This window comes from Cibotium barometz, chromosome 31, assembly GCF_041138505.1.
Source record: "Cibotium barometz isolate CiBa-2024 chromosome 31, ASM4113850v1, whole genome shotgun sequence".
In the NCBI taxonomy this organism is placed as follows: Eukaryota; Viridiplantae; Streptophyta; class Polypodiopsida; order Cyatheales; family Cibotiaceae; genus Cibotium; species Cibotium barometz.
The window spans coordinates 2,310,837-2,326,574 of record NC_141076.1 but is presented as its reverse complement, the minus strand read 5'-3'; the positions used below and the strand labels follow the sequence as shown (position 1 = coordinate 2,326,574).

Genomic DNA, 15,738 nt, shown 5'->3' with positions numbered 1-15,738 from the left:
TAAGTTGTAACTTGTAACTCGTATTATGTATACATCGATGATCGACGGTCGACCTGTAGGCTGTCACCTCTCTCAGATCTCTCTCTTGAGTCTTCCCTTCTAAGTTCTTGCGTTTTCTGTAATTTTTGATTTCATTATCATTTCTGTCCAGCTGTGTGTACAGCCCTGCTCGTGGGTAGTTACTAGTGACTACCCACTCCTGAGTCCTGAGTGTGAGGGAGAGTCCTTGCAGATTTCTCTCAATGAAGATGGCATCATGGCAAACTGCAGTGAATCAGTGATAGTTGGAACTTGGCCGCTACTAGCTAGCATGTGTGGCTCCTACTATAAAAATGGCTTCATTTGGGTGAGTTATACTCAGTGCTCACTTAGTCTGCATTGTTGGTTCACTCGTGACTGGTTAACATGTTAGTCTGCATTGTTGGTTCACTCGTGACTGGTTAACATGTCACTTGTCCTAGCATCCATTGCTCATCCTCTCGAGTCTCAGCCTCTCAGCACTTGTCTCGACTCTCAGGTATGTAGCTATTGCTTGATTACACTCTTTATAATATACGATTGAAGGTTTCTATAAAAAATGGATTTACTGAACGACTACTTCAGTTTGCAGATTAGACAAATGGATTGTTTACTTATAGCCATGTTGTTGATCTGACAAATGGATTGTTTACTTATAGCCATGTTGTTAATCTAATACAGATCTAGCAGTGGATTGTTTACTTATGACAAATGTTATAATATATAGAGGTGGTTTTGTATTGTATGATTGTGTACAATTAAATGAAATTGCTCTCTATCTGTCTTTCTCTCTTAACTTACTTTTATGATTCTTGAATCTTGATTAGTGAGTTGTGATCATAGCTAGCTACTTCCGATCTTGGTGGAGGAAGGACCTGCTAGTAGCTGCAATTTATTCCCAGGTTGGATTCTTATTTGGATTGTTTTAACATTTTGTTAAGCTATCTTCAGCTATTCCCTTTTGTGTCTTGTTTTTGTTGTTAGTCTGTTGTTCCCCTACTATAGTAGTATATATGCCTTGTATAAATGAACATGCTTAATCGGTAAGGAGTATAACGGCCTTGTATAAATGAACGTGCTTAACCGTTAAGGTATACCCTATGCTCTCTTCTCTTTATTAACATGTGGCTTCTTTTTCTTATTTTATTCTTAAATTTTCAGTGATGGTTGACCGTCCTAATCTAGTGCCTCATAGAGGACGCAATAAAAAGAAAAAGTCACAACCTTCAATAGATTCTTTTTTGTCAAGACAGACCATTGCCAATGTAGGACATGAGAGTAGTGGTGGGAGCTCGAAAACTTGTAATGAGGTTTCCCAAGAGTCTTCTTCCAATAAACCCAAAAGGAAGTGGAGGACTCAATGGACTCTACTACATCCTTGGGCATATTTATGCAAGTCTACATGTAATGAGGACCGCATAAAATGCACTTGGTGTGAAGAAGATGGAAGAGTGAATACTTTCACAATGGGTGGATCCCAAAGCATTCAGCTTTCAGCCTTGAATGAGCATGCAAAATCTGCAGATCATAGGAGAGCTGCAAGTATTTATCATGCAAAGCTAAAGGCTGTTGGTGGCAAAGGACCAATAGATGGGGGTATTGACACAATGGTGCATTCTGAACAGTCTAGAATAATCACTTGTATGAAGCTGGTACACTTTTGTGCATGCAATGATATTGCATTGGAGAAATATCCCACTCAATGTAAGTTACAAAGGGAACTTGGCACTCCTAATATGCCATCATCTGATGAGTATGGTGTATATACCAATCCGGTATCTGGAAGAGAGTTCTTGATGGCTTTAAGAGATTGTACTAGGCAAGACTTGTATGCTGAAATTTGTGAAAGTCCATTTTTTTCAATCCTCATTGATGAAAGTACAGATAGAACCATGGAGAAACATTTGATTTTCTACATTTGTACTTGCCTGGGAATGGCAAAGGAGAGCCCAATTGTAAATTTGTGAGATTGCTACCAGTTGATAATGGATCTGGGGAGGCAATCTATAATGCTGTCCATGCCATGCTCTTAGAGAGTAATCTGGATTTGAAGAAATTAGTTGCATTTGTAACGGATGGTGCCTCAGCAATGACAGGTCATAAGACAGGTGTAGTGGCACGGTTTCAAGCATCGGCTTCACGAATTATGGGCGTGCATTGTATTGCCCACCGTGAGGCACTTGCAGCAAAGGATGGTTTTGCATCGAATCCTCATGTGTTTGCTTTTGTTGATAAGGTTGCAAACAAGGTATATGCATGGCTAGGGAAATCAACAAATCGACATGTCGAACTTCGAAACTTGATGCATGAGTATCATATTGCAGACTTGAAAGTTTTACAAATCCATGCAATTCGATGGCTATCTAGAGGCCAAGTAATGGAAAGATTGGTTCCCTTAATGCCTGCTATTTTGGAGCAATGGAGAATGCATGAGAAAAAATGGTACAATTATGCCACAATCTTTCAAGTCCAGTTTATGATGCATTTGCTGGCTGATGTTTTGGTTGAATTGAATAAATTAAATGTAGAATTTCAGAGGGAGAACATGGATGTTACTATGATTGGAGTCTACTTGGATTTGACATTTGAGAAGCTCACTAAAAGGTATATATCTTATGAGGGCGAATTTGGTGCTGGTTCAGAACAGCTTACAAAGTTTTTGAACATGTCAAAAGATGGGAATATGTTATATGTTGATTCTAATGGGTTTACTCATAAGCATGTGCTGCACTTTGTGCCAGTTCCAAAATTAGCTCCAAAAAAGAAACGAGACAGAGGAGTAAGTGATTCAGAAGAGGAGGATGCAACTCTTGATCTCAATGTATTGCCTCATGATGCTGGAAGTGCAAGTGGTTCCCTCGCTGAATGTATTTGCATTGGAAGGACATTTGTACAAGATGTTTTGAATGCTTTAAATAATAGGTTTCTTGATCTTGGGGTTTTCAACTCGGTCAAGCTATTTAATCCCTCTGCCTATCCTTCAGATGTAATTGAAAGGGATAAAAGGACTGAAGAATGGTTAGAGAGGCTTATTGGCAAGCTTAATGTTGATGATTCAACAATTGACATTAGAAAATGTTTGGGTGAACGGGAGGATTTTGTTGGCATGTTGTACAGGGTTGCTAGGAGTAGAGGTATGCATGATGCTTGGGCAATCTGCAGCAACACAAAGACTTGGTGGGACACATTTCCAGGATTGATGCATTTATGGCAAGCAAGCATAGTAATTCCAGTGAGTACAGCATCATGTGAGCGAGGTTTCTCTCGACAAAATGACATAAAGAGTAGCTTGAGAAGTAGCATGTGTCTGGAGACGCTTGATGCATTGATGTTGTTATCACTTAATGCAAGTGATGCATCACAAGTTTGTTGGAAAGATGTTTTTGATATTTGGTTACAAGTAAAAAAGAGGAGGGCAATGCCATTAGAGTGATTTGTTCACTAATTCCATGAAGTGCAACACAACTAAACAATAGTCAAAGGCCTAATTTTGGCAAGTTGGACATGCAAGGCATCTTGTCTGGACAGCATGTTGGCCAATGTATGGGTATATAAGATGGTTGACAACATCACTCCAGAATAAGTATTACATTAGTACTTTCACAACATAAGTATTACATTGAAGCCTTTTGTTTGTAGATTGGATGCTTTATGTAAATACAAGTTTCATCAACACTTATACCTAAATTTTCACTTTAAAAAAAAGCTTGTTTGTAGATTGATTGTTTAATTACATATAGTTTTTTAGTTTTTAAAAAAGCTTTTCATTTTGATAAATTGCTTGTCATTTGAATAACATGATTTTGAAAATTCATGTCATGTGAAAAGTAGTTTGGAAAAGTGTATGTCACTTGAAATTTTAAGTAACCCGTCAAATTTAGGCCCTGTTCGACACTCGAGAAAAATGCAGCACGAGGGTCCCCTCGAGCCGCCACCAGGAATACGCAACAAATTTAAGCACATTTCTGTTTCCTTGAGACGGTATTTTTTGTGCCGGTGACGGTGCAGGTGGTACTGTCGGTGGCACGTTGGAACACATTTGTATTTTAATATATATTATTATTGATATTGAAGCTCGAGAAGCCGCCCACTTCGCCTTGCAAGCTCCCATTTTCCACGACGCGCACCCACAGGCTTACTTCTCTGCACTTCCGTCTCTCCTACTCCCTCGTCCAAGTATCAAACAGAGACACAGTAGAATACATCGATGCCAGAAGGAGCTGGAGAAACCCTAGGTCTGCTGGGCGGATCCGCACGCCGGCCCTCTTACACTAATCAAGCCCCAATGCTCGGAGGCCAGCAGCTTACAATCTTCTACTCTGGAACAGTCAATGTGTATGAAGATGTGCCAGCCGATAAGGTAGACACGTTAATATCAAGACATGTATTTCATTTACAACTAGGTAGCGGTTCGTTAATTTTGTTGCGGATTGTAAATGGATAGTAATAGCATGGCCTGCTGCACTGCCGCAGGCACGTGCTATCATGCTGCTTCTTGCAGATGGGGGAAGTGCTGATCCAAATGATAGACCCTGCATGCCAGATTATATAGCAAAGCCCATAGCAGGTGGGGTGACCTCTACAGTACTACAAAAGAAGCTGCAGCAGCAGCGACTTGTGATCAGGCGATCCCAAGCTGGTACGTTTTTTAATTTGGCTGAATCTCTCGCACATTTCTTACCCTTGCCTTCGATTTTTGGTTCGCCTCACCTTTTGCGGTTCTTAAATTGTTATGTTTCTTTCTTAATTATTGCAGATCTAGAACTTCCATTCGCTAGGAAGGCATCGCTTGCAAGATTCTTGAAGACGCGAAAATATAGGTACTTAAATCAATTGCCCCCTTCTCCCGTCTTGTAGGAGATAATCTCTTTCTCTGGATATGCGTTTCAGAATTTAGAGCTCTGGTGGTAACAATTGGGGCTTAGAAGATGTGATCTTCTCTTGCAGAGTTCAATCCAAACTGAGAGGTCAAGATCAACAATTAGTAGATGAGGTCTCTGCCGGTTCCCGTGCAAGATTAACATGCAGCTGTGTACATGAAGGAGTTAACCTGCCGTCGGCCATCAATGCAAAGGATCGGCCCAAATAGATGACCTTCAATACCTCCACATGATCCCTACGCCCAATCAATGTCATGTGTGGTGCACCATTCATTCATTTCCAGGTGCCACCCGCACGATCGATGCAATGTTTACGCTTGTAATTCGGTGTATACTCGGTGTATAATCTCGACACAAGTTCAAGCTTGTAACTCGGTGTATACTTAATCGAAAACATTGTTCACTCATTTTGTAATGCCTCTTGTATGCTAAGACTTTCAAGACCTAGAAAATGAAGACATTTCCTGTATGCTAATCCTTTCAAGAGCAAGAACATTTGATATATGATAATCTTGAAGGAGCCAGTGATGAAGAGGGAGTCAAATCCAAAACGATTTTCGTTACATCTCGGGGTGCTTTTACACATGGCACCCCGCTTCCAACCGGTAGCCCGTTGAACACAATGTTTAAACATAGTGTTTAAACAAAAGTTTGAACCTTGTGCATACACCAAGGTTTTGAACCCACAGCCCCTGCTTTGGAAGGCGAGTGCTAACTATCCCGTCAAGCGATGCACGTTTGAACAAATTGTGCAAACAATAATGTTGAAAAGATGTGAATTAAAAAAGGACCACATCACCAGTGCGACTGACGCGATTGGTGACATGTCGATCCAATTGTGGGGTACCCCGATATCTAATGAGAGCCATCCAAGACTCTGAGACACACAACTCATCATACGTGTTGAGATTCAAGCTCGATGTCAGCGTGTGCCAGCTATGCTATGTACTGGCATGTTAGGTAGCAGCATGTGTGAGAAAAAAATGATCGCGTCCAGCTGGTCATAGTGTGTGGACATTAGCTAGGGTTAGCTGTGTGTGGACACAACACATAGTGTGTGTTGTGTATTATGGATTACGGCTTTATGCATTGTGTGAGAAGGGAGATGGCTTCCCTCTATGGTTAGGAATGGCAATATACATTACGGTTTGCTCCTGTGTGTGTGTCTCCTCTCCCTCTACCTGTTTTTCATCATGGTATTAGAGCCTGGTGCTCTCTATTAGGGTTTATGAGTGAGTGAGAGAAGAGGGAGAAGAAGCTATGAAGAAAAGCTGTGAAGCTTGCCATTGATGCTGTGAACCTTGGAGCACACCGATTTCTATCAGATTTGAGAGCTTGGCCTACTACTGGGTAAGGACTACTAAACACCCTTAAGCGGATTGCAGGTGATTCAAGCACAAACACGGCAAATCAGGGTTGTCCAAAGCAAAAGAAAATTCTGGTTTTTTGCAAGCTTTCCATTGGAGCTTGGAAGCAGTGATGTATTGTGAAAATAGATGCAAATCTGGCAAAGAAACATGCATGTGACAAGGATTAATGTATTGGCAACTCATATGCAAGTCCTACAATGAATTTGGAGCAAGTATGATGCATTTGAGTGATTAAAAAATTACTGTTTTTGAAGCTCTCACAAAACAGAGAAAAAGAGTCACTTGGTGGATAAAAGTAGAGCAAGTTTTTGGCAAAAATTAGCCAATTGATGGGTCACACACATGCCTTGGTGTATTAGGAAATCATACATGGTCTTAATTATCAATACAAACAGCTCAAATCCCCTCTACAGCAGGCGGCGTAGCTCATACAGGAAAAATAGAGTATTTTTCTCAAATTTTTGATAAGTGGAGGCCAAATTCCACTTGTGTGGTTGATTAAATCCAAACCTTGCTTAGAAATTGGGTAATACACAAACCCAAGGAGGTTGCTATATGATTTGTTGGAGTAGTTATGAATTATGGAGCTAGAAATGAGCTGAATAAACAGGCTGTCTACTGTTATTAGTGAAACAGAGTATGATTAATCGACTAATTACTCTCTCATCTTAAACAATTGGCCTAATTCCTTTTACATGGAGTTAGTGGACATCATTGCTAAGCTAATGAATGCTTGGTCTCTCAATTTGGACAAGCATTGAAGAAATTAGAGCAATTTTACTACTGGTCTTTTTGGTTTTTCTGGTTTTTCTCAAAACAGAGAAGGGGGTTTGACAAAATTGGTATGTACACACCTTGGTTGGTGTTGATATATGCAACATTGATCTTGTTTAGGTGTCAATGCAAGTTATCCACACTTGATTGAACCACTACATTGCAATTTGAAGCCTTGGAAAGCGCGCCAAAACAGGGTACCTTGGACTGCGTATGCCAGTTCATTTCGGATGCAATCAGTTTGATTTTCTACATCAAAAGTGAAGTTTGTTGACTACTTTGGAGTATCTGGAACACTCATTAAAGTGTGGTTGAGCTGAGGAAGGCTCGTTTATAGATTTGGACATGTGCAGAAGGTGCATTTGCATTGAGCAAATATGTCAGACAATCCAGTAGAAATTGTGGGTGAAAAATTGGATAGGAAGAACTTCCAAGCATGGAAGTACAGGCTCAAAAGTTTTCTGAAGGGAAAAGGTTTTTGGAATCTTAATACAGGCGCGGAGCCAGAACCGGAACTACTCCGACAATCTACACAGCAATAGGTTATCGCTTATAAGCAATGGTCAGAAAGAGCATACAAAGTTTTCCATTATCTGTCTATATGTATTTCGGATGCTATACTTATACATATACATGATGCTGAGAATCCCAAGGATGCATGGGATACATTGGTAAAGCTGTTTGATACCGACACTAGTGCTCGCAAGTCTCAGTTACGAGACAACAGATTCGTAATGTGAAACAGAAAGGAAGGAGCATCCATGATTATGTACAAGAGATAAAGAAGTATGCAGATGCATTGGCAACAATCAATGCCCCCATGCCTAATGATGATTTGGTAGACATTACCTTGCGTGGTCTTGGCAACAAGGAGTATAAGTCTTTTGATACATCCATCTTGGTTCGGAGTACAGGTTTACCAGACTTTGATGAGCTGGTTTCACTCTTGCTTGTTGAGGAGATCAAACTCAGTGATTCCTCTCATGATGCATCTACTAGCCATGATGATAATGGCAGAAATCAGGTTTTCTATTCACAAAGGGGATCTAAAGGCAGGGGAAGATTTGCATCACGTGGCCGTGGTAATGGTCGTGGATGGTAGGACAGGTCACCACAACAGAATTTTCAGGCTACATATGGTGCTAGAGGTGGTTGTGGATATACACCTCAGAGAGGCAAAGGTAATCCTCGTGGTAGAGGACGTTGGCAAGGCCAACAAACATCTATGCAAAATGTGGAATGCCATTACTGTGGGAAATTTGGTCATATGGCACGTGATTGTTTCCGCAAACAAAATGATTTGAGAGGGGGTAGAGCACAACATGGTGGACATTATGCACAACATGGTGGTGAAAATTATGCATCAAGTAGTAATGATGGCAGCGCAAATTACTTGTTTGCCATGAAACATGTTGTGGGATCTATGATGTCGAATGGTGAAAGTGATCACACTTGGTATATGACTCTGGAGCATCAAACCATTTGACTTGTCATGGTGAATGGTTTGAGCATATGAAGCCTATGGATGTGAAAGGCTATGTGGAGACAGGAGATGATACCCAACATGCCATTACACATGTTGGAAGTGTACCATTGGTTATGCACAATGGTAAAATAAAGTCTATGGCAGATGTCTTGTATGTGCCTTCTATTATAAAAAGTTTGGCCTCAGTTGGTCAAATGGTGGAACAGGGTTTACAGGTTCATTTCAACGAGCATGGTTGCTTCGTTGAGGATTTCAAAAATGGATGTAGAGTCATTGCCAAAGGCAAGAAAGAAGGCAAGTTATTTAAGTTGGATGCTGGGGTTCCTGAGTTGAAATCAGCCATGTTCTCTAAAAGCTGAAATGTGGTACAAGACATTGACATGTGGTATAAAAGGATTGGGCATATGAATATACAAAGGTTAAAGAACATGCAGGCAAGAGCCATTGTTAGTGGGCTGCCTAGATTCAAGTATGATGGGAATATGCATGTTTGTGATGCCTGTCAGTTTGGAAAGCAGGCAAGGTTGCCATTTCCTAGAGAAGGCAACATGAGTAGCAGGCCACTTGAGATAGTTCATAGTGATGTATGGGGTCCTGCACAAAATCCATCCATTAAAGGCAGCTTATATTATGTGACATTCATTGATGATTTCAGCAGAATGACTTGGATTTACTTTCTCAGAGAGAAAAGTGAAGTGTTAGGAAAGTTTATGGACTTCAAAGCTTTTGCAGAGAAGAAATATGGCTCTTGGATAAAATGTTTGAGGACAAATGGAGGTGGTGAATGCACCTCACATGCTTTTGAGCATTTCTTGAGAAAGCATGGCATAAGAAGGCAGTTAACTTGCAGGTATACACCTCAGCAAAATGGTGTTGTTGAGAGGAAGAATAGAGTCATTTGTGATGTGGCCAGGGCAGTGCTCAATGAAAAGAGCATGCCAGACTATTATTGGGCCGAAGCATGTGACCACAGTGTATATACTTAATAAGACACCCACAGCAGCCATACATGGAAGTACGCAAGAGATGCGGCTTACAGGTTTTAGGCCAGACATTGGACACCTCAAAGTGTTTGGTTGCATAGCTTATGTACATGTGCCTGATGAGAGAAGGAGGAAATTGGATCCTAAGGCAGAAAAGTGTGTGTTTGTTGGTTATGCACAGGATCGCAAGGCATATAAATGTTACAATCCATAAACTAGGCAAGTGATTATCTCATGAGATGTGTTCGATGAACTTGCTAGTTGATACAAAGCAAAGGATGAGGGTGTCATTGATTCTCTTGATGCTAATGTGCATGTGAACTTGCCACAAGCAAGTTCTATTTCTATGTGTGGGCCAGCAGAGTCCGAGAGTAGCGCTATACATCCATGGTCAGGACGCTTGAGGCATGAGAGTGTGAGCACTGGGAGTAGTGCTGTGGATAAAGGAAAGAAGAAGGTTGAAGGAATTGGCATTATAGGTTATGAGTCGTCAAGTTCAGAGAGTTTGGATGAGGAAATTGGCATACCCGTTTTACGCACACCTGGTGCAAGGCAGGATAGATATGTGCCTCCACATGCTAGAGTGACAAGTGTTCAGAGTGATGTGCATGCATTGCGGAGATCCCAAATGGTCAAGTATCCAGTTGACAGGTTGACATATCGTGATTTTGCTATGCATTATGCATATATGACCTCTTTGGTGAAGCATGTGGAACCTACATGCTATACAGAAGCTATTGGAAAGCATGTATGGGAGAAGGCAATGGATGTTGAGATGGACGCACTGGTTCATAATAGTCAGATGGTTCCATTGAACGCCATAAAGCGAGATTGGTAGCTAAGGGTTATGCACAAACCCAAGGCTTGGACTATGATGAAACATTTAGTCCAGTTGTAAAGATGGGAATAGTGAGAGCAGTCATTGCTATGGCTGCTGCAAATGGTTGGGAAATGCATCAAATGGATGTGAAAAATGCATTTCTAAATGGTGATCTACAAGAAGAAGTTTATATGGCACAGCCAGAAGGATATGTACACCCAAGATATCCCACTCATGTATGCAGATTAAAGAAAGCATTATATGGTTTGAAGCAAGCACCTCATGCTTGGAGTGATAAGATGAACCGATATCTTATCTCCCTTGGATGTTAGGTCTCTACAGCAGATTCTTCACTCTTTGTGAAGAAAACAGATCATGGGATTGTCTTGTCATCTATGTGGATGACTTGATTGTCACAGGAGATCATGCTTCTTGTAGTTGACATGCTTTAGACATACATGCCATTGCTTCCACATGCTTTCCACCTTGACCATTCTCACACAATGATCAAAACAAGGCTGTCACCCTTGCTTAAGTGGTTTGCTTATAGATGTTCCTTCAACATGCTTCATGCTTCCTTAAATACCATACCTCCTCCATGGGCAATGAGGGCCTTCCTTCTTAGAGTAATGGTCATGAGGCAGATTTATATGGGAAAGGGAAAGGGAGGGTCCTACCACTTGCCTTATGGATTGGTCAAGGGCAGTGTCTACTCTACAATTACAACAAAAACTTTTGTGCATGTTGGTTATATGATACCCATTAGGGTATCATGTAACCAAGGAGGGTCCTACCACTTGCCTTATGGATTGGTCAAGGGCAGTGTCTACTCTACAATTACAACAAAAGCTTTTGTGCATGTTGGTTACATGATACCATTAGGATTTGAAGATACAAGATTAATGAGAGTGAGTAAGTGGTTGAGGTAAATGCTCAAACCAATAAGGTACATCATCCTTGGCTCAAGAAGGAGAGGGCATGGCTCATAATTTTGCCAATGCCTCTTACAAAGACAATGCCAAGAGATGTTTAAAATCATGACAAACAACAAGGTAGAGCACTTAGTGATGCTATGCTCAACCTTACAACTCATCTTAGAAGATGAAAATGTTGAATATGCAGTGGAATAACATGCCTTGGGCTTGGGAAATGAGAGCATATGGCTTATGACATGCCTATGCCTCTTACAAACAAGAGCCTCAAGGGTGATACACAACAACATTAAAGATGAGCACTTAGTGTTCATGTGCCCAACTTTAAACCACTCAAAAACTGAGTTTGTTGATGAAAAACCAGAAATCTTCAACTACTTTGGCTTATGGGATGAAGACAATGGTTCATGGTTGCACCATTTCTCCTTGGAAGCTTGCCAAGGTAAGCATAGAAGCGGGTTGACGATGAAGATTTATAGTGTGACACTTATGGTGTGTGCCCGGCCTCCAATGTTGATGAAGAAGAGCCTCCTTAGTGTTAAAGACCTCCTCCTTTGATGGTTAAGACCACATTAGTGTTAAGCAACACTTTGTTTGGTGATTAAGATCACCATTAGTGTTTAAAAAACACGATTAGTACTTAAGAGCACGTTTCTAGCATCTAATGACACTTGTAGTGGTGATTAGATGCACCATTAGTGTTTAATAACAATCTTAGTGTTTAAAAACACTTTGGAATAACTCTCCTTTGCTGGATTAAAAGCTTCATTAGTGTTAATCAACACTATTGGTGCTCATAAGCATACTTTGAAAAGCTTTGAGAACTTGAAGATGATGTGGAAGCTTGATGACGTGATGAATGAGACTTATGAATGCCTCATGTGGTTGGCCACCGCTTCAAAATCAAGAGTAAGATCAGCAACAAGCCCTCACAAGATCACTTAAGTGATTAGGGCAAAGAAGGGAGGATTAGAGCAAGAAAAAAAGAAATTTTGAAGCTTTAATGTGGAGAGCTTCAATGGAGTTGAGGGAGTCAGCCCTGGTTTTTGTATTCATAAACAACTTAATATGCAAGATAGTTTTCTTGTATTTTGTGAGTCCCTCTCCTCCACACGCTTGATCTAGCATGAGGACCACGTTTTCTTAACATGGTATGAGATCTAGCTCAAGCGTGTGGAGGAGAGGGACTCACAAAATACAAGAAAACTATCTTGCTTATTAAGTTGTTTATGAATACAACTAGAGTGGACCTTAAGTTCCTTCACACACACACCCTTCTCTTCCCCTTCTACATAACCTTAGTCTTTTAATAGTCCAGCTGGTCATAGTGTGTGGACATTAGCTAGGGTTAGCTGTGTGTGGACACAACACATAGTGTGTGTATTGTGTATTACGGATTACGGCTTTATGCATTGTGTGAGAAGGGAGATGGCTTCCCTCTATGGTTAGGGTTTGCAATATACATTAGGGTTTGCTCCTATGTGTGTGTCTCCTCTCCCTCTACCTGTTTTTCATCAATACGTGCATAGTATAATCCTCCTATGACTCCCACATTTAGGAACTTTGATCGATATTGTTTGTTATATGATGAAGGTAACTTAGAAGGAAATGACGAAATCAACGCTCCACCCTTGTCACTCCTACATTATGTAGGAGATGGATTTCTCTATTTTATAAGGCCCTATGAGGAGTTGCCATTGGGATGATGAGTAACTAGGTGCACCCACCGGCGGTAAGTCCCAAGTTTAGATAGTGGATTTCGACCATGTATGATCGGATGTTAGAAGACAACTTATGTAGACTTATCATTGTATGTTAGTAGCTGATTGGCCATACTTTTGTGTAGAAGGGGTATAGGTCCATTTTTGCACCCTAGGTAGTCTAACATGGCTCTAGAAGCTGGGTGATGTGGTCCATTTGGGCTTGTCTTAGGGTGCCAAACATTGATTAATCTTAGAAACGACTAGCCTTGGATACTATATGTAGACTAGTCCTATAGTCTTCATTTTATATGGAAATCAACAACTTTAGAACTATCTTCATTGCATTATGTATATGCATGAAATCGATTGTTAAAAGTCTATCTAGAGTGCCATCATAGATTCTTGTTGGAGCACATGAGTGAGTCGATGCAATCAGTTTGGTTTGCAATAGTAATTCATTATTATTCTCCATATCTCTTACATCGAGTTCTTTGTCTTGTGATTAAGCTAGTTCCACTCAGTGTTACCTTGCATGATTGTGGACAAGGCTCTCTTAGCTTTCTCTATAACAGTAGTCTTGGCATTCTTATATTATATCCCATTTGTTAACTTGCATGATCATGGACAAGGCTCCCTAAGCTTTATTTATAGTAATAGTTTTGACATTCTCATATTCTATCTCATTTGTGTTATACTTCTTCTTTACTATATCTATGAAGGAGAGATCCTATTTATTGACCCTGTGTGTCCTAGTTGCTAAGGGTAAATGTATGGATTCTAAGATATCATTCTCCTTTATCAAAATTTTGACCTTGTTGCCACCTAGCAAAGTGACCTTGCTAGTGTTGTGATCATAGTTCTTTAATAATTTTGCACATAATTTTGGGTTCATGTGCTTTGGGAGCTAGATTTGATATCTATGCAATCTTACTTCTTGTCACTTTTTTGATTCACTAAACTTTGATTTGGCTTGCTAATCACTATCGTTAAAGCGTAATTAGTAAAAATTGAAGAAATTGAGCTTCAAAATTATAATCTTTGGGTTTTTTTTCTTTCAGACATCTTGATTTGCACTTGAACACTCACTTTGTCTCTCTCATTGAGCACATCTACATTTTCTATATAGCATTAGGCTTATTGTTAAGCTAATGCAATGGCTTAGTCACCACCTTCAAGACAACTCTAATCTTTGGGTCCTCCAGGAATAAGAGGCATTCTTTTGAGTGGTGTTGGAAGTGAACATGGGAGTATTAATATTCTTTTACATCATGCCATTCATCCACTTAGTCCATTTATAAACCCAAGTGTCTTCTTTTAAGATGTAGAGGTTGCTTTGTTATGCCTTCTTCTCCTTGCTTTGTTTGGTTTTGTCACTTCCTCTTCTAAATTGCATAGGCTTAGAGGCATGCCATCCCCCTTGTTTTCATGTGCATGCCTAAAAAAAAATTGTAACCCTCCTTATTGTCAACATGACTGGCATGTAAGGAAAACATATTCAAGGCATAAACATAGGTATCCGCTATGTTAACAAGAGAAGAGCTCCTTGCCACCAAACATAACATCAAAGTTACCAAATACCATAGTTACGAACATTACAAATCATTGCAATATGAGGTGGATCCAAACATAGCAACTATAGCACCCGTTTGCAACCAAGAATACTTGAAAACTTGTTAAGCAAATACTTATGTGAGATCCCTCTGCCCCCTCCGCGCATCGGACTCCCGGTAGCTGATATAGCAGAAGCAGCCCCCTCATGCGCGGGGCAGGGTTTCTCACTCGGGGCCTCGTCCACGAATGTCCAGGCACGAGACTAGGCTGGTGGTCACTCCGAAAACCGAAACCGGGAAAATTTCCCATGCCCGGAAAGTGGGGACGATTCCACCTTTTTGAATTTTCTTAACGATTTTTTCTAACGAGATCAATTCTAAATTATCCTTCACCTGAATAAACCGGATAGAAGGAAACTATCACTGATATAATTTGATCATCTGAGTAAATTCAACGCTTTTTTCTAATCAAGATCAGGCACAGCTGTTGATCCACTCATTTGAGAAATTTATCAGGGAATTAACTAGCTACTCGAATCCTAGCGTAATCCTAAGATTTTTCAGTTTGATTATTAAAACTCCATTGATTCCAGCCTAACCCCATCCGTCCCATGGGTTAGCCACCACCCTACCACTGGAATCGATAGAACCAAACAAGTACTCACCCACCCATAATTGAAATGCCTTTCTTAACTTTAGCTTTAGAAAACAGATACGCACACACTCCTCTTTAAAACTTTAATATAAAAATAATCCATTGACAAAACAGATATGATCACAAGTTTCATAACTCAAAATTTCCATTCAATCCCTTGTTTCACAAAAACAGTACCACTCAGGACTCTCCGTTGGGACCAGCTGGTCAGCAAAATGAGATCTAGTAACAGCCTACATTAATCATTTCATCAACATACATATATATATCTTCCTCGACATACATATGGGTGTCCTAAGCACCGCGAGCTCATGCATCGCCTGGTCAGAATCCTCCAGGATCCTCCTTAGGTGTCCTGGTACTTCACTCAGGGACTGCTTCGTCGGCCCTCGCCCATCGTACCGGAAGCACACCATTTTTCACCATACCCAGGCAGGTCAAGACCTGGGTAGGTTTTTGCTGCGTGAGCTGTCCCTCGAACACTCCTCGCCAGCTGTTACAACCGAACTTCCCCTAGATAAACATATATGCCAAATGCTCCCTCCAGCATTCTGGCGTAAGACAGTC

General features: G+C 40.6%; 2 protein-coding genes across 2 annotated transcripts; both read left to right on the top strand.

Moving 5' to 3' along the window:
• Nucleotides 1-2,064: 2,064 nt before the first annotated feature.
• LOC147620393 (uncharacterized) lies at nucleotides 2,065-3,196 on the top strand. The gene is made up of 2 exons (XM_086825399.1): nucleotides 2,065-2,622; nucleotides 2,760-3,196. Exons 1-2 carry the CDS (start codon nucleotides 2,108-2,110, stop codon nucleotides 2,803-2,805), a joined length of 561 nt encoding a protein of 186 aa, XP_086681525.1. The 5' UTR covers nucleotides 2,065-2,107; the 3' UTR covers nucleotides 2,806-3,196.
• A 921-nt stretch (nucleotides 3,197-4,117) lies between these two features.
• On the top strand, nucleotides 4,118-5,305 carry LOC147620392 (protein TIFY 10b-like). Its single transcript, XM_086825398.1, has 4 exons — nucleotides 4,118-4,378; nucleotides 4,492-4,657; nucleotides 4,775-4,838; nucleotides 4,966-5,305. The coding sequence occupies exons 1-4, from the start codon at nucleotides 4,226-4,228 to the stop codon at nucleotides 5,105-5,107; spliced, it is 525 nt and encodes a 174-aa protein (XP_086681524.1). The 5' UTR covers nucleotides 4,118-4,225; the 3' UTR covers nucleotides 5,108-5,305.
• Nucleotides 5,306-15,738: the final 10,433 nt, after the last annotated feature.